Here is a 27284-nt window from a genome sequence, read left to right as displayed (position 1 = left end):
CATACAGACATAAATTCAATACATATTTATTTTATACATTCTAATCCATATCTTATAACTATTTTTTTCAATAGCTTTTCCCTTTCTTTACTTCCTATAGCCTTATTTTAAATTATCTCATTCCTTTCTTAATTCAATTACATATCTTTTTCTAATTTTTAAAATCTTTCTAATCAATGTTTTTATACTTTTGTCTGTCCTGTTTACAATTTCATATTATCTTTTCAAATTTTCCCCTGTAATTACTAGACTGGAGTGTAACATCTTTGTATCTTTTTTCAAGTCTTATTTAAAAATTTAAGTTACATCTTTACAGTTATAACATTCATTTTCTAACCTCTATTTTATAACACGTACCTATTTTCAATTGAATTCTGCTTGGTACATTCCCTTAAAATACACACTAAATTCTTAAAAGAAAAAAGTATAAATGTATATATATCTGTGTATATATGTATAATAATAGTAAATGAAATAATTATTCTATTCAAGTACAGCTCTGCCATTAATATTAATAATAATCTTTTACATTTCTATTTCTTTTAGCAAACATTACCTAGTAATATCAGTTGTTTTTCACATTAATCATCTATATTTCATATTTTACTTATTACTGTCTTTAAATAAAAAACCAAACAATGGTTATTAACAGCAGTCAATAAAGTTATTATTCTTATTCAAGTTCATCTTGTCAACTGATAAATTTTTTCCATGTTTCTTTTCAGTTTTTTTTAAATGTTCTTTTTAAATCATTGAGAGCCTTATTCTCTTTACAAACAAATATTCCACTACACATCAATATAATTTTTTTCTATCACTTTAATTATCTAACATATTTTCCAAACCTTTTCTATTTCTAATATAACAATGCTATCCCATGCACCCTTGCAGAATCCTCTCCTTAAGTTAAATTTTAACCATTGTCTCTGTGTCTTTTAAATAGGTTTATACCTTTAATTCTTGTACACTTTTCCTGTACCTTTATAACTTGTTTCTGTCCTTTGTAGCTTCTTTTCCTTCCCTCTCTTCTTCTCCCTCCCCTTTTTATTCCCTTTTCTATCTGATTCTCCCTTCTGTGTCCTCCCTTCTGCTTCTTCCTGATATTATGATTTCTTTTCAAATTACTCTTTTTTTTTGGTTGTTGCTTCATTGCTTTCCCTTTTTTACCCCGCTTAAAATTGCTTGGTCATTAAAGATGGCTTCTTCATTGTCCCGCCTTTCTTGTTTTGCCAGTGTTTCTTATTGTTTTTCATAGTTCAAGATCTCCATTTCTAAAAATTGAAATACGAAGCCAAAAGATCCTCTTCCATCTTGTGCTTCTTCTTTTTGTTCTTTAAGTCTCATTTTTAACTCTTCAAGGAGTGATGCCATTTTAAAATTTTTTAAACAACCCCCAATTGATTTTGTTTTATTTCATTAGGATCCTCCATCCAAAATTCCAGGAATCATCCAATAATCCAAAACTGTTTCTTGCTTCTTTTCTTACTTTCTCTTTCCAGGGATTTTGTTATCTTATAACAAGGTTTCAGCTACAATGTATCTTTTGCAACCTTGTTAAAATTCCACTAGCAATTTTTTTTTAAGTTCCAGGTGGTCTCCTCCATTTTCCAGATTCCACCCTCTTTTTTCCTTTTTCCCTCCACTGCTTTCTTTTTTTAAAGAAAGTTTTTAAATTATCGAAGAATCTTTATCCCTTTGACACTTTATTTCAGCTAGAAATAGCCTATTAATGTCAAAGTGGATTAGTATCAATTTCTTATTCGAATCTCTTCTTCTTAATGTTTCAAGTCAGTTAAAACTGTTGATGTTATAGGAAAAGAAGTCAATTTCATTTCCTTTCCCTTTCTCTTTCGCAGCTTAAAATCTTTTTTAGAAATAGTATTAGTCTTTAAAATTCAGGTTCCAGGTATCTTAAATAGATGTTCTCCATTCAAACCGGTCAGTCAAACTTTCTCCTTTAAACGTCCTCCTGCACAATCTTGTCCGGTTGGGTTCTTCTTTGAGGTGGCCATTTCTGACCACCGCTGCAACTGCCTTTGAGAAAGGGAGTAATGGCCAGCCGAGGAGAAGAGATGCGGCTCTCCTCAACCCCGCTGACAGCTCCCCCTTCTTCACCACCTTTACAGGGTGGATTCAGTCCCGAATCCGGGCGGCTCGGGGCGCTCCAGTGGCGAGCACGGATCAAAACCGTGGACAATCACGATTCGATCTGTCACCGAAGAAGCCCAAACCGGAAGTCCGTGACTTTGACAATTCTTGAGCTCTCTCTTTGTGTGCAAACTAACCCTTTTTTTCCTCTGAGAAATTTTCATATACCTTCACTGAAACAGAAAACTTTGTATTACACCTTCAGTGACCCCTAGGACATTTCTAAAGTTCATTCCGATGCTTGAATTAAATATTGCTATGACAGATAGCACATCATTGCTTCTTCATGATTCAAATTAGATTTTTCTGTGGATGCTTAGGTCAGGACGATCAAAATTCCTATTTGATGGGATACAACAAATGTTAGTTTCTGCCATTTAAGTGCTTTGTTTTGTTTTAGTACCACTTAGTGGCTGTTCTCCTTTTGTATTTTGTATAGTGATTTTGTATGCTGTCATGTTACTGGAGTAGGATGGTCATATAAGTATTCTAAAAAACAAAGAAGCAAACAAATTATTTATCCATCCATCTAGCCTAGTAATCAGAGACTGGTTCTTGATTTATTCATAACAAAATTGGTTTCTGAAATTGGAACTATACCCAGAGGATCTGCTTAAAACTATGGTGGACTCGACCCAATGGCTCATCAACATTTTAATTAACATCATTTGCTAAAAGAGTGAGGGAATCAACTATTTGTTTTAGAGAAAAATAAAGCACAGTTTGAAACCATCATTTGCTGCTAGCTTTTCTGTTTGACAATGTTTCATTCTTGCAAAGTGTTGGCAGTCAACCAGGTGTTCACACTCGCTTCTGTTGACCTGTGGCAGAGTATCCCAGTATAACCAGTCAGTGCTTCTTTTCATTAACCAACAGCATGCAGAATTTAACATTTAGTTGGTGCCTTGGTTTCTGAATTACAGCATTTTCTCACAGTAACTAAATTCTGCTTGCCACCCCTCTACATAGAAATGGAAGAATAATTTGCTACTGTCCCCATCTTTTAGAATAAGCCATGTGACTTTGGTTGTAATTTTCTAAAAAATGCGATTTTTCTAAAATTGTTTATTCTGGAGAAAATTTTCTGGGCAACAAAATATTCTTTCTGTGTATAAATTCTCACAGAAATCTGTAAAAATGCATGATGTCATAGGTTTGTAGCCAGGGACTTCTTCCAGCAGCTGGAATCACATAGTAGTGTAGAGCATTCTGCACATGTGGATGTGTAGGAAAGCTTCCTTCCTCGTGAAAGGTAAAATGAGGCAAATACTGCATATTTGGGAAACTCAAAGTTCATATTTCTTTTCTAGGGACACAATGTAGGCTGCAGTATGAAAACGCTTCTCAGGGTTATAACAAATTAAACATGGTAAGCATATGTTGTCTTCTAAGTTATATATTGCAACAGTAGCACCAGAAGCATTTGTAGAATGTATGTGTACCCTTATGTAATTAAGGTTTAGAAGTAGAACTTTGATAAGGTTATAAATCAAATCTTTTCCAACCTTCTGGGTGAGAAGTTATTTTAAGGAACTCACTTATTGTAGTTAATATAATTCTTTAAAGCCACCATATTTTTTTTCAGACTTGTGCAGAAGTGTGAAAGAGATGGACTGTTTTAATAGAATTTTGTGCTCATGAGAAGTATGAAATACTGTAGAATTATTTTTGAAACTGCACAACCCTAATTGGACACAATACAAAAAGCATTTTTTAAAAGGACTGTGGCAAAGTTCCTTGTAGTTACAGAGCTGATTCATGAATAGCAGCAAACATTGGACCCCAAAAATGTAGGAAACCTGCTGCGGTTTATTCTTCCCATCCCTTTAAGCATTCAAGGTCAGGAATTGAAAATGAAACAGTGTCAGCAGTCCAAATCAAGTATGCAAAAGAAAATTTCTCAAACATAAAATATAGAAATCAAGGGACACATTGAATGGGATTGGCAGCAATAATTTGAGAATTAATATTCTTCACATCAGCAGACATGGAGGGTGCCCCAGCCACACGAACAGACAGTGACTTCTTGTGATGATCTGGCCCTTAACTTTCTTTACATGAAGAATTCCAATAGAGGAATCAGATCTATTTAGTGCCTGACAAATGATTTGGGTCCAAATCAGGCAGCATAGACAGGTGGGAGAGTATGCTTATATAGGCCATGATAAGGGAATTTCCAGCACTTTCTGCTGGCTTTTCTTTGTTGTGGTGTTCTGGTATCTGCTGATTTCTTCCACTTTTTTCCCAATTTCCTCATACACACACCTGCCCCACACCTGTCCTTTTTGCAAAGCAGTCTTTAAACTTAGCCAGCTTGCAGGCCGTTAGTCAGGAGTTGTGGTTTGTTCATAAGGACACTGGTGTTTTCCCTTCACCAGAGGGACTTTTGAAATTGGCTGATTTTAAAATAGTTTTCTGGGTGTATGGGATACAGTCGATGATGGTTATGAGAGTTGATGTTTGCAGATTGGCTGGCTTTTTCATAAGAACATGTGTGGCTGAGGTATTGGCTGTGTGTCTATCAGCCTCCTGTGTTGTAACAACCTGGGTAATGGGCTGTGTGATGACCTTCTGAATTCTATTACCCAGGTCATTACAACACAGGAGGCTGATAGTCACACAGTCAATACCTCAGCCACACATGTTCTTATGAAAAAGCCAGCCAATCTACAAACATCAACTCCATCAACTAATCAAGAAATGACAACACAGCCAACCTCCCCACCAGTATATATAGGGAGATGGCAGCTCCGATCACGCTTTGCTCGTACAAGCACGAAGCCGAAAGCACCAGTCTGAAGATGGCAAGTGGGACCTTATCGAAACGTTGCCAAGATGCTCTCAATCTTACACGGGAAAAGACCCGAACACGCCAAGACCTGCATACCTGTACCTGTGAAAATCTATGAAAACAAATATATTAAGAAAACAAACGAATATATATATATACATATACACAAACACATGACACATTTTTAAAAATACAAATAAAAAATTCCATATCTGTCTGAACAGCATGTTGTCTGGGCACAGTCAGTTTTAAGTAGAGATATATTAATCATAATAGTAATCATAATAGACATATCAGTATTAATCACAAAATAGTAATACAATTAGTTTGTCCATCCTATAAATTTTTTTTTTAAAAAAAATCTTATCTTTTTGGTCTTTTTAGGTTCTAACCTCTGTTCCATTAGTTAACCATTAGTAAAATAAGTCCCATGTTAAAAAGCATTCTGTTTCTTCTTTTTCTTTTAAGTGTCAGCACGTTCTAGTATTTTTTTTATAGCACTTTCATCTGTAGGAATCTCTTTTTTCCATTGTTGTGCAAACAATGGTTTTGAAGTTCTGACGGTTCTGTCCCCACAATTATATGATGGCATGTTGGACACTAAGCAGCTGACCTGTATTTATGGCTGTTTGCAGCATCCCATCAAATGTGTTTTATAACATTTTTACTGAAAATCAGCATTTACTTCTGGTTTTCAGAAAAAACATCCCATAAAAAAAACATTCACTTTATGACTATGGCATGTGTTTAATGCCCCCCACAAAAAAGGTAGCAAAAACATGTCTGGTTACATGGGGATCTCCTTTATGACTGTCGTGACTTGCCATCATCATAGGCAGGCTTCATTATAGTTGTAGATCGAGGACTATCTATATACATTCACTTCCTAATAGCCATGGGTTGCAGCCACAAGTTCATTTTCTAAGAATGCCAGTGTGGCATGGTTGGAAATACAGTGCATCTTGAGGCTGGACCTCTTCTCTTCAAATCTTTTAATTAAAATAATCTTTTAAAAGTAGCCATTCTCATGATGATTGCTCTCTATTGTATGGTTTTGTGTTCTATAACTATTTTATGAAAATACAGTATAGAAAAAAATGGAGGTCATGACTATGACTCTTTCTACAATATGCTAATCTATGTTTAACCAAGTCTTAGTTTACTAAATTAACTTGATTATTCGCAGTTGTACAACACAATCAATCATGGACTACTCAGTCACAATTTGGTCTGGTACTTACAAGAAATGGTTATATTGCCTTTGATTATACACATTTTTCTAACTTCTGATAGCGTGCTTGATTTTACCAATTAAAATTGCAAACAAAATTAACCTTTTGTGTTAAATGAATCATGTAGTGGTTGACTATCAGTGTCATGAGCAGGCACGGAACCTTACATGTGTATATATGGGAATTATGTTCCATATTCTTCCAATTCTTTGTTTGAAATCGTTTTATTAAAAATGCAGTGATAATTTAGTTTAAGCATTCAACATTTTTAAAGCATCCAGTCTGTTAAAAAGAAAAAAAAGTTACAGGTATCTTTCAGATGAGAACAAAATACAAAAATAACAATTTTAAATTAAATCATAAACTTGATCTGCTACTACCTTGCTCACATGTGTCTCATTTATTTCAGTATTGGGCTGACTTGCATGCTTGTTACTGTTGTTGTTTTGGGATTCAATTGCTTTCTTGTTTTGTTTTGCTTTAGAAAAGTGACTGCATTCTCACACCATGGCTGCTGCTTCCTGATGAATTGTGGCTTTGTATCTTTTCCCTGCTGACTCATAAAGATATTTCCCAGATTTCCCAGGTCTGTCGTCACTTTTATCAACTAGCTGGAGATAAATTCCTTTGTAAGTACATTAAAATGAATAAACATTAAGAGGTTGGAGTAATATAAAAGTCCTGTATTGTTATTTTAAAATCTCATAAGTTTAAACACATATACAGGTATGAACATTTATATCTAGCTGAGACAACTGGAGCGAAGTTGTCATGCCCTGACATTAAATTAAAATAACTTACATATATGTTTGTTTGCACATTTTTGCAGTCATTGGAAATCTTTTGTATTTTAGTTCTGTTTTTGTATTTCTTGTTTACAGTACTTGTGTATGCTGTAAACATTTTTTGCTTCACTTTTGTCAGGTTATTATCTAGTAGAAACATTTTTGTAATTTTTAAAGAGTGCAGTACTGAATTACACCAAAAGGTTTTTGTATATTTTTAATGGCAGAATGTTCTTCCTAAGTGCAAAATAGTGAATTTCAAGGCAATGCTCACTTAGGATTAATCCTGAGCTGCGTATAAAGTTGTGTGGTTCACTCCTCTGGGCCACGTACAGATGTGTAACTGGGATGAGTCATGGATATTTAATATCACAAATGTAATCATCAGAGTTTGAAGTTGACTTGAACGTTATCTTCAGAATGCACCAACAGAACATAATTTTACTTTTCCTGTGTTGCACATCTATGTCGCTAAAAAAATCCTGTTTAAACACTATGAGACTGATAGTAGCTGGAAGGTTCATAGTAAGTTGTACATTATTCCTCTATGCCATGGTAAACACACTTTAAGTATTAATTCTAATGGCAGAACTGCATGCATATGGAAACATACTCAGGAAACATTTGATGAAAGTTACTGCAGGAGCAAGGACTTAACTTCTTTTGTGCTGTCTTATGACATTTTGCTGCCTAAGGTAAAGAATGAAATGCCTGTCACGACTCCAATAAAGAACAGACTGGAGTCGAGACAGCCAGGATATGATACGACCATAGTCTTTTACTTGCCTTGTGTTACCACATGGACGTTATGATGAATATTCTTCAAATAACTGACATCGGCTTCCTGACAAGGAGTGGTGCAATAATAATGATTCATGGCTGGATGTCAAGGGGGTGCTGTTGTAATAATGATACGAGACAAATAGGGGTACATGGACTCATTGAGCAGGGGAAAGGTGCAGTTACCATGTTTCTTTAATTTAAGGATGCTGGATGTTAGGCAGCAAAGGCGGCTGGAAGGTGGTTATAGTAATTATGTTGTTATCCAAAGTATAACATGTATAAATACAGTTCTGGGTTGCAACGAAACCCAGAGCTGACTTTAAACATAATTTGATCGCTGTTACCTGTTGTTGTGGTGTGGGAGACGAATAAAAAACTTCACTGAAGCTACACGAGTGAGTTGATATCTTATTGTTCACTCGCTCAACCTTGGACGAACAGCTGACAATGCCTTCTTTCTTTTTCCTAAATGTTTGGCAGATGAATCTTATACAGATAGACATACTGATACATTACTCACAGGTAACCATAGAAGAGATTTCTGATCACTTACGGATTACCAATATTTATGTTAGCAGCATTTATGTGAGAAGCAATGTGATAGCAATAGTGACAGTAAGTATCATCATGACTACAAAATTAGGCCTGCATTTCAGATAACCAATTGGTGGTAGCAAGCAGTATAGATTTCTGTACCTTTTTGCTGCTATTTAGTGGGTATCTGAATTTTGCAATCTAAATACTGTATGGCAGCTTTAATCATATCAATATCTGCCAAGCCTGGAATGAGCTGGCTTCTCTCAATCTATTTGTTAAAGTAGGATGTTGTCAATAGACTTACTTGCTCATGATATGATTCACATATAGTTATATAATACAGCCAACCCAACCCTGCAAAAAGTAAACAGGGCTGCTTCAGAGCCTGGCTATGGCAGAGAGAGGGAGGGAGGGAGGGAGGGAGATAACATAGTAAAAGAAAGCCTGAGGTGGCCTTTTTTTATTTACATCCAATTAAAAAAATGTTTAGGAATGTACTAGAGTACCTGACAAACTAGGTTCCCCCCCCCCCACACTTTCATTATGTTATAAATTTTAGTACGTTGTGTTGATACTGATGTTTATATAGTACATAGACAATTATTTTATTATGTAAACAGCTTAGAGTATAGAAAAGAGAAAGGAAAAAATTCCCTCAATCTAAATTACAGTTTATTTAATAGCAATATTGTATGCATAAAATTATTTAGCTTTTTCATCCAAAATTGAGCATAAGATTGAAAACACATTATAAATCATATAAAAATAATTGTTATATATTAAGATTTCAGTCTTAATTTTACTTATAAAAGTCTTCCTTGTTGCTTAGGTGGTGCATGTGTAATACCTACTAATAAAAGGAAAAGATAAAGCAAGATAAAGCAAATTTAATGATAATTAATAATTAAACAAAAGGAACATAATAAAAATAATTGTTGGAGTCCTTCATTTATAGAGAGTTCCCAACAGCTGCGGTGGTGCAGTGGTTAGGCTACTTCTGCTGACTGCCAGCTGCCTGCAATTTGGTAGGTGTGCAACACAAGATTTGGTGCCACTGATAAACTTCTAAGAAATGGAAAATGCTTTGTATAATTGCTATAAAAGAAAACAAATTGAAGGTTATTTGCTCTGTGTCAGTAGCTCTAGGCTTGTGTTAGTTCCCACAGTGAATTCCAAAGCAAACACTTAGCACCTTGAGTAAAGAAAGGCAGCCAATTAGATGCAGCCAAGATCTGTCTTTCAATAATACATAAATATTGCATAAGGTGTGTATATATTTTAGGCTTGCTTTTGTTAAAATGCATGATCTTTGCATCATAACCCCCCCCCCCCAAATCTCTCAAAAAAGTGGCTGAAATACTTCGCTAAAAGACAAGGAGAAATACACTTTATCAAACGTTTCAGTACGCGTGGAGTCAAGGATGTAAGAAGTCTACTAATTAAACAAATCTGAATAAGTTTGGTTTACTGCATCTTTGCTGACATCCCACTGATTTTGTTAGCATTTAAATTCCATTTAGAATTTAGAATAGAATAACAGAATGGGAAAGGACCTTGGAGATCTTCTAGTCCAACCCCCTGCTTAGGCAAGAAACCCTATACCCGTGGTGGCGAACCTATGGCATGCATGCCACAGGTGGCCAGCTCTTGGGGATAAAATAAAGTTAAGCTCTAAACATATTACATTCAAGAGGAATCCATTTAGATGGTGTTGTGTATTAGTTCTCATTGACTAATGACTATGGGATGCTATGACCACACAGAATTTTCTTAACAATGGCAACTGGGACTGCTGCAACTGCCATCCAAAGTCAGCACGGTCATGAAACAGTGTGCTTTACCACCACATTGGAGTTGTTGGTCCCATTATCATTGTTAAGTGAGGATTACCTATACTTCTGTTGCAAATAAAGTGTGGTAAGCTGGCCTGGCTGCATTGTGGATGCCTTTCCTGGATTGGGCTCAAGAGCAAAGTTCAAGGCATCTGTTGGGACTTCTGAAAATCAAATACATGAAATGAACCTCTTATTCTTTTTTCTATGTCAAACTGGGACAGTTGCACCTTCCCAGGTCATGGCAAACAGCCACAGAGCTGCACAATTTGGGGGCTCCTTGAAGTTGCTCAAGGCAGGGGTGCAGGGCAGCCCAAAAGGCAGAACCTGGGGGGAGACAGAATTGGAGACAGTCCTTTACCTTACTGATGCTCGGAGCTGGAAGAGACCAATATCAGAATGTCCCAAAGATGCTTTTTCACGAGGCAACTGAATTATCTGAATGCCAGAATGGTTTGGTTTGGGTCCTTGGCTAACAACTGGTCACCTTCGCTTAAAGACAGCAATGGAGATCACCAAGATTGCGGTCACTAAGCAATGTGATCACGTGGAATCTCACTTTACAACCTCATTGTTTAGCAACAGAAATTTTAGTTCCAATTGGGGTTTTAAGTCGAAGACTATCTGTACTGGATCTTCCTGGAAAGCATTGCAAGACTATCTGAGTTGAACCTTGTTTGAATAACAAGGCCCTTGTGAGGGTTATGGTTTTTCTCAAATTGTGGTCATTGCTGTGACCTACAGTTTGTTTCTTATCCTTGCCTTTTAGCTTTTAACTTCTAATTCTGATTTGTTCTTCAGCCTTTTACACTGCTTGTCCTAGACTCCCTGGAGTATTATCTCACTTTAGATAACTGCCAATTTATAAATAGCAACTGCTGGCAAATTACACATACTTTGAGTTTTCACTTTGGTCAATGCCACTTTCATTACTCTGGTCTATATTTCAAGATTACTATGATATTTTAATAGTTCTATGTGGTGAATATTATATCATTTATTATATAGCTATAGTGCTTCATATGGTATTTATGGCTAGAGTTTGCACCTGTGTAAACAATGCATGAGATAGAACTATAAATTTGTGAGGCATGGAAAATATAAGACTGGATCTGAAGAATCATTAATGGTAGAAATCGGTCAGCTCTGTTTTTCAAACACTTTTAAGAATCAGTGCACCTTTGTTCTCAAACAGTTGTTATTGCCTCTGGAAGAACTTACATACGATTTTAAGAAAAACAGTTATTTCCCCTTTTCCTCATTACTCTATAAAAAAGAGTTTAATTGAATTAGGAGATGAACTTTTCAATTCTAGTTCATACCATTTAATTTGCTTGCTTTGATATCATCTAGTGTTTATTTGATACATAAAGTTTCTAATCCAAAGAGCTACTTTAGAGGAGGCTATGAGGTTATTCTGCCCCAGTCACTGGAATTTTTAGTATTTATTCAGTAAATGAATAATTATCATTAGACACTGCCTCAGCAGATGACTCCCATGACATTATGTAACTTGCCATTAGCACACCCAAGATGGATTTGCTTTCTCTAGGTGGCTGTACACTTGTCAGAATAATATAATAATAACCCCTAGCTTGCATGAAAAAATTGATTACAATTACACTGGCAATACCCTAGGTCAGGGGTCTCCAACCGTGGCAACTTTAAGACTTGTGGACTTCAACTCCCATAATTCCTCAGCCAGCAAAGCTGTCTAGGGAATTCTGGGAAGTGAAGTCCACAAGTCCACAAGTTGCCAAGGTTGGAGACCCCTGCCCTAGGTCATCCAATTAACACTGCAGCTTTCTTTCTTGGTATCCTGAGTCTTCTTCCATGCTATTGATACATCAGATATAGTGGTTGGAATTTAAAATGGGGCTTGAGAAAATCTAATTTGAAATCTTTACTTGTTCAGATGCAGTGAATGATGTGGTGAGTAGTTGCCACAATCCATCTCCAAAGAAAAGAAAATCACACATTTTGCCCTAAACTTTCCTAGGGAATATTAATAAATGGACATAAACTGTTTCAACCTTTCTCCTCAAGACTTCAGGGCATTGCATGCCAAAACAACTAAACACAAAGATAGTTTCTTCCACTCAGCTAAATACCTAACTCCTACAGTACTGTCTTCTGCCCAAAGATATTTACCCATGTAGTAGGCTGTGCTACTATTATCCTTGTCATCTTGTCATCCCTCTCATCTTTCTCACAACTCATCTTTCCTATTACCTTCTCCTATTGATATATTATGATTTATCAATGGTTGCTGTACCATATGATTTATGATTGTGTCTTATGATTTATGGCTTATCACTTCGTTGTTTGTATGCACACTGAGAGCTTATGCACTGTATCATTCTAAAAGAAATATTATAAAAAGTCTTTAGTTAATGAATAAACATCTACCTGCACCAATAAACTAGGTTATTTTTCTCCAGGGAAGAAGATTCAGCTTAAAGATTGCCACTGCTTGAACAATGACTGGTTGATTAGTTTAGGAAAACACCACCCTGAGTGTTTCACTCTTGATCATTGCCATGATAAAGATCACAGAATTTCTGAGGTTGGACTAAAACAATTCTTCCAATACTGTGAAGGATATCTCAAGGTAATGTCCACTTTAAATATAAAGCTTGGTTTTGGTTTTGTAATTATAGCAAGTTGGGAAATATTTATTATTTTTCATTATAATTTATGTAGATTTTAAAATATACTATTATATGTGAACATGGTACAATACAGAGGTCGTAATCAGCAGGTTCTGACCAGATCTGGAGAACCGGTAGTGGAAATTTTGATTGTTTGGAGAACCAGCAAATGCCACCTCTGACTGGCCCCGCCCCCATCTATTCTCTGCTTCCTGAGTGATTGGCTGATTGGCTGGGTCTTCTTTTGTTGCCCTGTACAAGAGAACAGAGCTAGAAAGCAGGTTAGTGGGGTGGGGAGGAAATAGAGATTTTACAGCATCCTTCCCCTACCATGCCCACCAAGCCATGCCCACAGAACCAGGAGTAACAAATTTTAAATCCCACCACTGGTACAATATAAGGGAAATAACAAAGTTTCTACATGCACTACTGGATCTTGATGCTCACAGTGGGCCATATTCTTTCTAGTTTAATACAATATCAATAATATTGATTTCACAAAATTAAAAAAATATTCTATTGAAAACCAAGCTCTACTCGCTTCAGTATGGTTTCCGTATTTACATTAATTCTGATTTTCAATGAAACATGAATAAGAGTAGATCGGATATTTTTATCCAATTGGTTTCTCATAGGAACTCTTCCATCCTAGAGCTGGGGATGAGATCTTATTTAATTCTCAAAGTGGTACTACAAAGTAGGGTACCTAAAGTAAAAAAAATTAAAGTTCCAAGGACTGTAAGGAAGAATGAAAAGTCCTGTAATATGCACAAAAGTTCACTTATACATGTTAGATTTGACCTAAATATAAAGCTGTCCACACCAGATTCTTCTGTATAGCCTTGAATACATCTTCTGTGCTGCAACCTTGTGAATGGTCCTGATTCTTTGCTCCTGATATTAATTTGGTCAACTAAAATTCCACTCTAAATTGATGCCAGATAAGGATCAGTGGAATTCAATAGGAATTGGACTTAGAGTACTTGTGGGAATGCAGTGACTCTAAGCAGATGGTGTGCTTAACTCTGCCCCAGCTCTGTTTGCTCTTCTCCTACAAGTTCCTTGGAATTATTATTCTCAGGTTTAAAATACTCAAGCAAAAAGCAAAAACTCTACTTTTTACAAATTTTCATGCACATGCTACCCATAGGAGATATGAAATTTATCCCAATGCATTGAATAACCTGATAAATTACTAGCATTGTACAATATAAATAATTTTTGTACAATATACAGTATAATTATCAATAAGACATAATATCCATCTGCAATAATAACAGCTGGCATTCAGTCCACTTGTTGTTATACTGAGCATGTCTTCCCTTTGCTTAATAAGGCAAACAAGTGGTTCCAAAATCAAATTAAAAACAAAAGGGCATCTATGACATGTTCATAAGACATCTTGATAGATAAAAAGGTAATTCTATTTGTAGTAATGCTTCCATATTAAAGGCCATTTCACAATAAGACCAGAATGGCTGATTTCAATTTTTCTGACTGTATATTCTTAACAATAATGAGTTCTCTAATTGTAAAAATTGTAATTCAGGATGTTATGATAACAAACTAGCTGTCTGCTATATAAGCAATATAATTTTAGAATATAGTATTAGAAATGAGAGCTAAATGTTGACCTAATTTTCTGTTGAGGTCATCCCAAGAGGTCAGATATATGGATAAGGCAGTATTTGTTCTTTCTCTATTATTTTCTCATGCAAAAAGAGTAAATTAATTTAACTATCTACAGGTATGCCCTTATTTTATCTTCATGCTGAAAGTATGTTGGTCAGTATGTTGTTCTTCTAACATGCCCCACTGCCTGATCCAGAACTGGAAAGATCTAGCAGGTAGTAGTACCTATCCAAAAATAGACGGTTTTTTTGAGATTGGAAAATGAAATCCAATCAATCCAAGATGTCAAGCTAGAAGCCCCAAGATTTCAACTCAAATTAATTAACCCTGTTTCTATTTCAAGAAATGTTTTCTTACATGAGTCATTTGTCATTGCCCATCTAGTATCGATATCCCAGTCAGATTTATTAATGTTCAGATGGCATTTTAAGATGAGAAAAGTCCAGGGGAGGCTATTTTCTTATTAAAAGATTATAACGGACAGTACATTTATCAAACTACAAAATTGAAGGTTAGAAATTAACAACATTATAAATAGAATTAATACAAATCAAAAAGAAAAGTGATATTTGATTTATTGTTAATTTTCTGCAAGTCAGTGTCTTCCTGGTTCATTCCAAAATTATATATCGTTACCGCTACTGAGATCAAGAGAGGGCTTTTGTTTATCCCTGCAGTAGAAATATTCTGAGAAATGATGATGGAAGCTGACAGAAGAACTGGAGAAAACAAAAACATATTAAAAACTGCAGATATAGTATCTCCCACCCTTTTTTTCCCTGTCTTTTGTCTGTCATAAACTATGTAAGGTTGAATAGTTGCTGTGAGGACAGAACACAAAGTCAAAGCAATAGTAATGAAATCTGCATAATATTTATGAATTTTCAATTCTTTGATTTGATCGTTACAAACATTTTTGTCTAGCATTTAATTTGAAAGGAAGCTTATTGTAATAAATTTTATTTTCTTTTAATCATCCTGTTGTAACATAAACAATAGGATTGGGTGGGTGTTTTAGATTCAAGGGATGATTTAGAGAATACACCGGTTTGCATGGAGCATCTTTCAGCAACTTCTTAAACCAAACACATTTTTCTCAGGATCACATTGCAGTTGTGAGATTCCAGGAAAAGAAGCAGCTGCTTTAAGGAATTGCTGACAGCTTGCAACTTCCAAGCCCCCTTTTTGCTTTACAATTGAAGTGTGGCACTGCCCTAAAATAAACAATTCTGATTGATGTATAAGGTATGCTAATAAAAGTAATTGTTTCAGTCAATTCATTGCAATTTCCTTTTTTCCCCGTTTTGTACTTAGGAACTGAGTATAAAAAACTGCAGTGGTTCTGGATATAAAGGGGACAGAATTCTCCTTCATGCAAGCACCTTTTGCTATAATTTGGCAGTTGTAGATATAAGTTGGACAGGAACTACTGATTTTGGACTTGATGCTCTAGTCAAAGGTTCTAGAAGGTATCTAAAAAAATCCTGAAAACACCTTTGCCACCTAATACTTTTACCACCATTTTGTACAATCAGTTGCAAATGGGCAAGGCCCATTAGATTAATTATATCTAAGATTACATAGGAGTTTCTTGCAGTTCGGAATGCCCTGCCCTGCTTTTTATCAGAATACTTCTGTTTCACTCCTCACATTGTTCTGTTCTGTCCATAAGACGTTAGTAATTTATGGCAATTTATTGTTAATTTCTATTTTCCTCTGTTTTTCTCTTCCCCGCTAGTATTTCTATTAATTGGGATGTTTTCCCTGATGATTCCATTCATTCATGCCATGATCACCTCATGGCTTGATTACTGCAACACTCTCTGTGTTAGGTCTTCTCTTGAAGACACCAGGAATCTTAAAGTGGTCTAGAATGCAACAGAGCAGGTTGCATCTCTGCTCTGTGAGCTGTACAAGCCAGTTTGCTTCCAGGTGCTGGTTATTACCTATAAAAGTTGACATGACATAGGGTTTGTTTACTTGAGGGGCCACCTGTCTTCCACATTATCTGCCTGACCAATTCAATGTGGCAGGATTGGCACACTCCAGGGTCCTTCAGTTAAACCATACCATGCACTGGAACCAGAGGTGGTATTCAGCAGGTTCTGACCAGTTCTGGAGAACCGGTAGCTATTCTCTGCCTCCTGAGTCCCAGCTGATTGGCTGGATCTTCTTTTGTTGCCCTGCACAGGAGAATGGAGCTGGAAAGCCAGTTAGTGGGTTGAGGAGGGAATGGGATTTTGCAGTAACCTTTCCCCAGGAAAGGGGAGGGAATGGAGATATTACAATATCCTTCCTCTGCCACACCCACAGAACTGGCAGTAAAATTTTTTGAATCCAACCACTGATTGGAACCCTGTAAATGTGGTTTCTCAGTGCCTGCTGTTTAAATTGAGGTCACTCCCAAGTTCTGGACAGCCCCACTTAGCTGGTGTTTGGAAGGGCCTTAAAAACCTGGCTCTGCCCAGTTCTTTTGCAAAGATGAGTGAAGTCCTCTTTGGCAATTTATTTATTCTTGTTACTGTCGAGGCCATCTTTACTCTTTAACTTGGTCTGCCATTTTAAAATTGTTTTTAATATATTTATTTGTAACCATGAATACAATAAATAAACAACAATAAAAATATCTGTTGGTGCAAGCTTCCTTTCCCCCCCTTCAATATCCAATGTTGGACATTTCTCTATTGGCATTCATCATCTAAAATAATCTAAAATCAGGAAAGTTATTATTTAAATTGGAAGATGTTTAATCTGTAATGTTAATAGGTTTGGCGTAAATTACAAGCATCCATATTGGTTTTCCTAAATGTAGATAATCCAGTAAAAGATAATAGCTTATTTTTCATTAAAATACAATATCAAATAATGAAATTTAAGATATGCTACTTTTAATATCTACTTCAGAGGAAGCTTATTGATTAAAGTGGGGCTGACTTTTAACTATATATATCTGCTTGGTTAACAATATTTTATTACATGAAAAATTCAAGTAATTGCTACTTTTCCTTTAGTTTACAGTGTTTTTCTGCTAATGGATGCCAGATAACGAATGAATCAGTAATGGCCTTGATTGGAAAGCATGGAAAAAGGTAAGGTATATGCTAATGAAAATTGTAAATCAAAATACAGTACATGGTGGTTGTATCATCATAGCTTTAATTTAGAAGGTTATACAAGACATTTCCTAATTTCTAAAAAATTGGACTTTCTTTTTTGCTGCCAAAACCACAATAACTATAAAAATAACCTTTTCTAATGTATGGCCGTCAACTATGCTTGGCAATTGTACTGTAGGACAAAAGTCAAATCCATGAATTCAAACCCAGAACACACAGACCTTTCTAATTGAGTTCAGACCTTTGCAGGATGCTAAAAGAAACCATCCTTGACTAATGACTGGTTAGCTTTCAATTGAATACATCCAAGCAAAGAACAGCCCACTACCTCACTGGGTAATTAGTTCACTTAACAAACTTTTCTGATCATTCGGAAGGGATCTCCATTTCAATTCAGTGGAATTTTCCATCCTTTAACTTAAACCCTATCATGGCTAGTATCAAGAATAACTGATACTGTGCTTTTGTGTCTTTTCCCAGATTTTAATTATTAAATTGTCAACAATTGTGTTGTGGGCCTTGTTTGATAAAATATATCCCCCAGCATAAGTTGGAGCAATTAAAAATCCCTCATCACAATTATTCTACGTATCTTTGAAAATTCTACAGTTTATTTCTATATAAGACACATCTTCTCTTTGTGCTTGTGTTGTGATAATGGTCATCAGCAACAGTATTACTTTTGTTCATTCCTCCATATATTTTAATCCAGCATAGTGTAGTTTCACTAAATCATTCCTTGGGTTTCTGATGTGATGTGGATTTTTTAAACCTACAACTGTCTTTTGATATTTCTATCACTTCCTTTTGAATGAATTGTGTTCTTCAGTTCTATTCTAGTTGTAGAAATCATACCAAACAGGTTTCCATTATTCTAAATAATATGCTTTCGTTTACTACATTCATCTTATTTTATTTTCCATATTCTGAACATTAATGCATAGACCCAGGTCACAAATTTTATAAAATAACTTTCTGATTTTTTATTAGGTAGTTTCAAAGACCCTGCTACTGCGACAGAAAAAAAAATAGCTTACTATGCTTAAGCTACTTTTACTAACCATTGTGGATTGCAGTACATAATGTTTCAATAGTCCATTATCTGGATAATTCAGACTGTGATTCCACAAACCTTTCTCTCTTGGACACGATGTCATTCATCTGTCTTTTTTGAAGGGTTTTCTGTGGATACCCTTTGAGTAAATGAGAATATAAATGAATAAATTAAAAGACTAGGTTATTGAGTTCCCTTCCTTATCTGTTAAATTATGATATGATTATAGCTGTACATATATCCCCGTATGTACAGCTTGGGAGAAGCAACAATTGTTTGTAAACTTGCTAAATCTTGGAAGTTCTTTCAGATTCCTGATTCTTACTTCTGGTACTTAACATATAGTACTTCACAAGCTCCCTTATCCTGTTAACATATAGTATGCTTGTTTTAGTTCTTTATAACAACAGCTTAGTTGTAACTTTTTTCTATGATAGAAGAATATTTTTCATGGTAGAAGAGTACTTGTAGCTCAGGGTTAAACTGTGAGGTCCCTGATACTATCTAAGCTCAATTGTTTTCTTGCAAGTATTTCCTTATCCAACTAGGTAATGCCATCAGGTTTTTTTTGTCCATATTTTCTTGAGAAGTGCTACTGCATCCTTTCTGTCTTTCAAAGATCTATATCCTATCTTTTGTTCTACAGTATCTTTTCTCTTGAAGGCTCAGACATAGAATCTTCTCAGAAAGCTTAATCTGAGCTCCAACAGTACAGAATGTCCTCTGTCTTTTGTTCCTGATTCTCTTCTGCCTTTTTTATTGTCTTATTTGTAGATAGTTGCCTCCATTGTCAGCAACTTTGGTAAGCCCTTCTTTCATTTAATCATAAACATCTTCACTGCTGTCATCAGCTGATGTACAACCAATTGTTGTTCCAGTCATCTCACTTTTTAGATGGATTACCATTAATATTTGCATACTGCAAATAGGTGTCAGCTTGTTTCCAGGAAAAAACATAAACAAGCCACAAGTACTACAAGTGATGACTGCAAATGTTGGAAATCTTATTTTAAGTTAATCATATTACCATCATTCAAGCACTTCATAGCAATTTGAACTTGTATGTGAATTGGTTGTTTGGCTTGCCTTAATGACAAAAAGAGCTTCTGTGTAATATATTGTTTAATATAAGTCATTATTTTTCTTAGAGGAAAATTCAAACACATATTAGCAATAAAATTCTAACCAAACAATTTAAAATGAGAGTAGGGCTTTAAAATACAATAGTCGTAGGATAAAATACAATAATTTAATACATAAATATGTAAAATCGAATAAAATGACATAAAATTATATTTCTGTATCACCCCTGTAATATACCCCAGTCAAGCCCACATATGCTGATTTCAGTCAGACCATTTTAGTCAGAATTGTGCTGTATTGAATGTTGTTTTCAGATTCTGGCCACACATGAGGTATGTTGTTTAAATATTGGCAACACGGAAGCCTCAAAAGATGGCCTTATTTATTATTTTGTATTTTTATCACAGAATGCCTTAAGAATTTAGATATTGTAATAAGAACAACCGATATGCAGGGTTCACTAAAAAAAAAGAAGCCATCATACCTTTTCCTTGATCATGGTTTGTTTTTTTGGAACAAATCACAAGTTGATGTGATAACGTCCTGATATATAGACTCTGGCCTACTATTTTTGAAAACCAAATCATACCTCATTCTTGATTTAGACTTTATGAAGCTGAAGGCAAACTTGACTATGCTGTTTCATGATTTATTTTCATATGTATTCACCTGCATCTTTGTCTGAGATAGATAATAGATAGTTAACTTCTTTCTCTCTGCACAAGTTATCTTTATCTACATAAACAAGACATTTAATTACAGTTAGTCTTTATGGTTAATTTGAATTGTATAATGTATGTTATCTACTTGAATAAAAATATTTATATAAAACCAAATACAGTGCAAACATTACCCATTGTTTATATTTCCACTTGGTTACCTAACAGATGGTAACCAGAGACCCCAATGTGACTTTTCTTTTCCTTTCCTACAAACTGTACACAATCTTTTTTCTTTTCCAATTATGAAGAATTGATAGTACAGTTGCCACTGCCCTTTTGAATTTTTTTACTCTTCACTAGTAGACAACTCTCCATACTGTTCAGAGCCTGCTTTGTGAGGAGAATAAATGTCTGTTGAAAGATCTAAAAACTAGTGGAGTGGAGAAGCAGGAATAACTAGTATCTGGGCTGAAAACATAGAGAAGGAGAATTTTTAATAATGATTGGAAAGTGTCTGTATCTTTTTTCCTAGGTGCTTGTTAGACCTTACTGTGCCACCTTGTAAGTTAGATCATTATATGATCTGGCAGGAAAATGAACTGAGGTTGAGACAATTACTAGTTTGAGGCTATTTACCGAGTCTGAATTGAATAACAGTCCCCAAATTTCTAAGACTAATTTGTCACATGTGGTTTATTTTGGCACAAGAATATCCTGGCAAGCCACTTTTTTCTTCCTTGATCAAATGTTGTTGGCTTTATCTTGTGCCAAGCCCAAGATGTCAACAATTATATGCTAATGCTTCAAGGCCCTAAAAATTATCTATTTTCTGTGTTAAATGTGTCACCTAACCAAACCCTGCAGATTTGTTCTGTTTTTTTTCTGTCTCATTTTCTCTGTATGGCCAACTCAACTTTTATCACTCACAGGATAAATTCCACAGAGAGGTCTATTTTGAAGGGGAATGCATTTTTATTAATTATTTATAGTTAACAGGACTTCTGCAATTTACTAGGGTTCTTACATATGTTCTTATTTTCTTTTCAGACAGGTAATTGCAAATTGCCAAATAAATAATCCCGTATGTGCTATATCAAATCAACATGTGTTTTCTGAAATCAGCAACAATACAAAAATATAGTTAATTCTACCTGCTTAGTGTATCAATTAATTTATCATTAACATGTTCAGACATGTTCAAGATATTATAATATCAGTAATTTCGTATTTTGTTTTCACATGCTTCTCATGTTAAAATTGGGGAGTAATGCTATCTTTAAGCACTTACCTTTAAAAAAAATCAGTTACTGTTGAATGGCTAATATTAAAGGATATTACTAACTTCCTTATGTTCTTTTCTAGCCTTAAGAAATTGGAAATGTTTGGCTGTCAAGCCATTACGGACAAATGCTTGAAATCAATATCTACTAAATGTTTAGGTCTAGAGGTTCTGAATATTGGCAGAGTTCATAGAATCTCGCAGGACTGTTTAGTGCAAACGGTAAATTCATTGCAAAAGCTTACAAGCCTCAATGTCACAGGCCTTGAAATGGTAAGAGCTGTTTACTTATTTCACCCATTTCCCTCCGTTAATTATTTCTTTTTTGCTTGGGTTCAATTTGTCATATTACATATATCAAAGGTTGACAACTTAAAAATGTAAACCATTGAAGGATTTATAGGCTTCTCAGTATAGAACAACACTGAGATCTTATGTTGCTTTTTAAAAAAACAAATCAGTCTTCTGGATATAAGTTTGGAAACTGAATGATAAACTGAATATTTCACAATATTCACAAATTATGGAAACAGGTGCAAATTGTATATAAAGGTGTTATAATTCAGACACTGAAATTAAAATGTGAGCCCTGAGCCCTACAGTCCTAGGCAATTATTTTCCACTTTAAAATTTCCTTCTTTAGGGAAAGCTTCAGTAATCCCTAAAAGTAATAGATCTTTTACGCTTAATAAACTTATTGACTAAAGTATACTAATAAAAGATGCTTTTAAAGTTCTAAATTAGTTTTCTCCCAGCCTGGTATTCCCTCTTCTGATGCTAGGACAGACTGGATCCAGAGGAGGCCAAACTGTCACTACATTTATTCATTTGTTAAATTTATATGCCGCTCATCTTACTGTCAAGTGACTTTGAATGGCTTACGTCATAAAAGCAAAATATAAAACATTGAAACATTAAAAATTAAAATTAACAGAAATTTGATGAGTTAGAAACTGGAAGGCAATGGGGTAGGGGTGGGATCTTCTTTATCAGGGGTTGCCAACCTTTTGGACCTCAGGGACCACCAAACTCATAATTTTAAATCCCGCAGACCAGAGACCCTGGGAAAATCCCCCCAAAAGCCTGTATGAAAATTCCCCACCCCTTTGTCCTACCGATCATTCTTTATTTGAGATTGCAGGATACTGTCTCCAGCTCTGTTCTTGGTGGGGGAGGGAAAGACTTTGGCTTCATGCAAAGAAAGCAGCAGAAGTCTTTATCTCCCCCAAATTCCGCCAGAAATGAGTCTTTGTGAGACTTGTCACGCTAGCGCAGCCTCTTAGAACAGGATGCCTTGCAGGGTCCCAAAGACTCATTTCTGGCGGAGTTTGGGAGAGAAAGAAAGACTTTTGCTGCTTTCCTTGTGTGCAGCCAAAAGCAGAAGAAGAAAGAAGTGGAAAGAAGCAGCCCAGTGGCCAGGCCAGGCGTGTGGGGTGAGTGGGGCAAGTTCCACTTCCATCCTTTCCTCGCTCCCCTCACTACCTCGTGTTGTTCGTAATGCAAGCGACACAAGCCTTGTGTTCCCATGGGCCATGTGGGTGGTACAGCCTTGTGTTCCCGCGCAGCCTTTATTAATTGCTTTGGGGGTTGCTTTGGGGGTGATATTTCTCTGCGGACCACCAAAATTTTCTCGTGGACCATCAGTGGTCCCTGGCCTATTCTTTATAGTTCACTAATGAGTTCCAATGTGGAATGCTCTCATCGGGAGCCAGGCCAATCAGCAGAGCCTGTTTGAGGCTCTTTCAAAATGACAAGAACATGGGAGCAGATCTCACTTTGAGGAGCACTATGTTCTAGGGAGCTACAGCAGAAAAAGTCCTTATCTTGGATCTCGCCAACCAGAATTCTTTAACAAAAGGGTCCACAGCATGCCTCTTCTGCTGGAATGAGCGGCGTGGGCCAATCCCATTGAGGTGAGATGGTTCTGCAGGTAGGCTGGACCCATTGCCATAAAGGGGTTTAAAGGTTATAAGCAACACCTTGAGTTGGATGTGGAAGCAAACCAGCAACCAGTACAGTTTGTGCAACAGCAGTGTTAAATGTACCACTCTAGGGGCTCCTGGAACTACCTGCAGGGCTGCTTTCTATGTCAGCTGTAGCTTCCAAATACTCTTCCAGGATAGTAGCCCCATACAGAGTGCACTGTAGTCATCCAGGATATGAGTGATTGAGCAGCAATTTTGGAGCAAGGTATTCTTTTTGGTATTGAGAACCGAAGTCATGCCAGGGTTTATTTGGATTTGCAGATGAAAATCAATGCAACAGGTGCCACATAGGTTAACTGCAGAATGTTTATAATGATTTATGGTATCTTTGCAAAGGCCCTCCCTGCCAAGGCTGTCACTTGCATTTCAAGGCACAGCCAAGAGTCAGGAAGACCCTCCGGTTACTCACACATTCTGTCTGAGGTAGTGTAACTCTATCCAGAACAATATTGTCCAATATTACTGGCAATGGGACTTCTTGTATTACTAGGCAATGCGTTGAGATATACATCTATATTATCATCCCTGTATTGATAGGGATAATCTTACTCAGATGTTAAATAGAAGGGGGATGCAATTAAGCCCTAAGGAAAATCTTACAAAGCTAGGGTCTCAGGCTTGTGCCTACTAACTCTGAATGGAACTGACTCCAAGAAAAGAAGACAATCACCCTATTCTCTACTCTTAATTCTTGAATCAGCCACTCCTTAGATGTTCTTATTTCCTCGGCTTTCCTAAAAGGGTTAGGAAAGTAATACTGTAGACTTGTATATAAACCTATCAAAAGAGTTATGGGAAAACGTATGCCAATACACATTGAACATTAATCTATAAAAAAATATACTGGAGCTGGTTTCCTTATTATACTGAGAATAAGGAATTTGACTTGCAGTGAATAGCTCAGTTCTATTATTTAAAGTCAATCCTTCACATTGGCTTATTTCCTGTGTTTGTCTTGTCTTGGCTGCAGATGAGGGATTCTCTAGTACATTATATTGTGAAGTGTCCTAAATTGGATTGTTTGGTTCTTAATTCGTGTGCTCATATAACTGACATCAGTGTAATTGAAATTAGCAGGGATTTGCCAGGGATCAGGTAAGATAATACGTTGAAAACGCACTTGTCCTTGAATTTATATATTTTGTTATTAGTTAAATAATTTCAGTGATATTACATTAGTTACGTTGACATTTTGTTTTGCCTGTTTGCTGTTAGTGACCTCAAATGCACTGAATAAAAAGTCCTTGAAGCTGTACTGGTTAGTGCTATTTCTCTGGCAAGTACTTAACATTTTGTTGTGCTATCAAATGTGTATGGTTTTAAAAAATAAAATTTTAAAGTGTATTAGATTCTTAACATTCTGCTATTTTAATAATAAACTTAAAATAAAGAACTGGAACCAAATTATAACTGAAGCTGAAAGTTATAGAATTGTGGTTACTATTGATCACAGTTTAAACTCAGAGAGGGAATCAAGTAACATGTATTCAATAAATGAAGTATGGGTTTAGCAGGATAGTCTGTTCTGAAACTCATTTCTAATCTGTTTAATCAAAGAAGATATAAGAAATCCTATAGTTGCACATCTCTGTAATTATTTATCTTCCCTTTAGTGTAATAGTTACGTTTCTTTGCTTTGGATAAAAAAGTTGTTTTTTTCTTTATTTTGCTAAAATTATGGACAGTATCGATGTTTCTTTTGCTATCACTGCAACTCATATCTATTTCCTTCTGCATTTATTCCCAAGATGACACACTTTGATTTTTAAAATGTTGCCTTACTCATGGTTTGCAATCACATGGCTGGGAAGGGGAAATTATACACGTGAGGGAATCTGAGTACAAAGACAAAATGACTTAATTAGCAGACCAGCGAAAAGCTGTGAACATAGTATACTTGGACTTCAGTAAGGTATTTCATATAGTAGATTACAACTTATTTCCTGATAAGATAGAAAAATATGGGATAGACAGCGTTATCACCAGTCGGATTCATAACTGGCTGACAAGCTGCCCTCAACATATAGTTCTCAATGGAATTAAACCTAGATGGAGGGAAGTATGCAATAGGGTGCCCCAAGGTTCTATCTTAGGCCCAGTATCGTCAACATTTTCATAAACAATTTAGATGAAGGAATAGAAGGGTAACTTCTCAAATTTGCAGATGACACCAAGCCAGGGGGAATAGCCAAAACTTTAGAAAATAGGCTCAAGATCCAGAAAAAATCTTAACAGGCTTGAACAATTGGCCCTGTCAAACAAAATGCAAATCAGCAGCGAAAAAAGTAAGGTTTTACACTTAGGCAAGGAAAACCAAATGCACAGGTATGGAAGATGGTACCTGGCTTAAGAGCACTAACTGTGAGAGAGATCTAGGAGGATCTAATGGTCAAACACTTAAGTATGAGCCAGCAGTGTGCTGCAAATGCCAAAAAAGGGCAATATAGACCTAGGCTACATAAACAGAGGAATAGTATCAAGATCACATGAAGTTGGTATACAGTTGGTATACTGTGTCCAGTTCTGGTCTCTGCCATATGAAAAAGATGTTGAGACTCTAGGAAGAGTGCACAGAACAGTGACAAAGATGATTAGCGGTCTGAAAGCTAAAATATGAGAAAAGGTTGCAGGACTTGAGTATTTCTAATCTAACAAATAAACTGAAGGACTAAGGGTGACATGATCCAATATTTGAAAGATTGACACAAAGAAGAGAGGGACAACATTCTCCAAAGCATTTGAAGGTAAGACAAGAAGCAATGGTGATCATTTGATCCTGGGATGCTGCCACCATCATAAATACATGCCAGGTGCCCAAATTTTCATCATGTGACTGTGTGGGGATGCTGCGACGATTAAGTGCTGTCACTTCTTTCAGTGCTGTTGTAACTTTGAACAATTACTAAACTAATGATTGTTAGTCAATTAGTACATTACAGCATCCTAGGCTGTTGTGAAGAAATCAATGCATATGAAGGCCAATACCAGCTAAAGAATTGTGACAACTGTGATTTCACATTGTTGTGTGTGTAGCAATAATAAAAAATGTCAATGGAAACATCCTTAGTCTTCTGTACAAAAACTGCACATGAAACTAGGCTTCTATATTTTTTCAATTTAAATGACATACAACTAATAAAAATACAAATGAATACAATAGCACTAAAGGATCAAATAATTATAAAATTGATAACCGAGGAAAGGAAAAATGAAAAAACAAAGTTGAAAATTATGAGCAGAACGATCCTGAAAACTTTACCCATGTTGTTCAAAAATACCTCCTCTGCCACTTTGTTGAAAGAACAATTCAAATGCTCATCTTCTAAATAGCCAATTAGTTAACTGACTTACCATGTAGCAGTAATACCCTAGCTCTTTCAACTCTCCCCCCTCACCCCCAAAGTACACAGGGAGCCAGTTTCTGTGTCAGGTTACCACTTTTTGCATCCTTTCAGGTACCTTGATGTTAATGGATGTAAAGACGTGAGTGATATTGGAGTTCAAGCTTTGGCAAGGAATTGCCGTAAGCTTTCTTATCTTGATTTGAGCTCCACAGCAACAAGCAAAAGAGGGTAAGATATTTGGTAAAACTTTTGCACATTTAAAAATGAAAATAGGTGACAAAAATTAAGGCTGATTTTAAGAGTATTTAATATTAACTATATTGTCAGTGCAAGCAGTGACATAATACTACCATTGGTTAAAATCATTTTA

General features: G+C 35.8%; 1 protein-coding gene across 1 annotated transcript in view; it reads left to right on the top strand.

The window, feature by feature from the left end:
• The window catches only part of LOC113438383 (uncharacterized), a 40030-nt gene that overhangs the window by 6967 nt on the left and 5779 nt on the right, over positions 1–27284 (top strand). Inside the window, exons 4-11 of the mRNA XM_026703713.2 lie at positions 3459–3517; positions 6656–6800; positions 12550–12719; positions 15706–15860; positions 17403–17480; positions 21669–21858; positions 24541–24665; positions 27026–27142. Of these exons, the coding sequence (XP_026559498.2) occupies positions 3459–3517; positions 6656–6800; positions 12550–12719; positions 15706–15860; positions 17403–17480; positions 21669–21858; positions 24541–24665; positions 27026–27142 (1039 nt within the window). The remainder of the gene's footprint in view (positions 1–3458; positions 3518–6655; positions 6801–12549; positions 12720–15705; positions 15861–17402; positions 17481–21668; positions 21859–24540; positions 24666–27025; positions 27143–27284) is intronic.

The sequence above is a fragment of the Pseudonaja textilis genome, chromosome 2, assembly GCF_049901715.1.
Source record: "Pseudonaja textilis isolate UNSWEBS1 chromosome 2, rPseTex1.2, whole genome shotgun sequence".
Classification (NCBI taxonomy): domain Eukaryota; kingdom Metazoa; phylum Chordata; class Lepidosauria; order Squamata; family Elapidae; genus Pseudonaja; species Pseudonaja textilis.
This window is presented reverse-complemented; position numbering and strand designations above follow the sequence as displayed.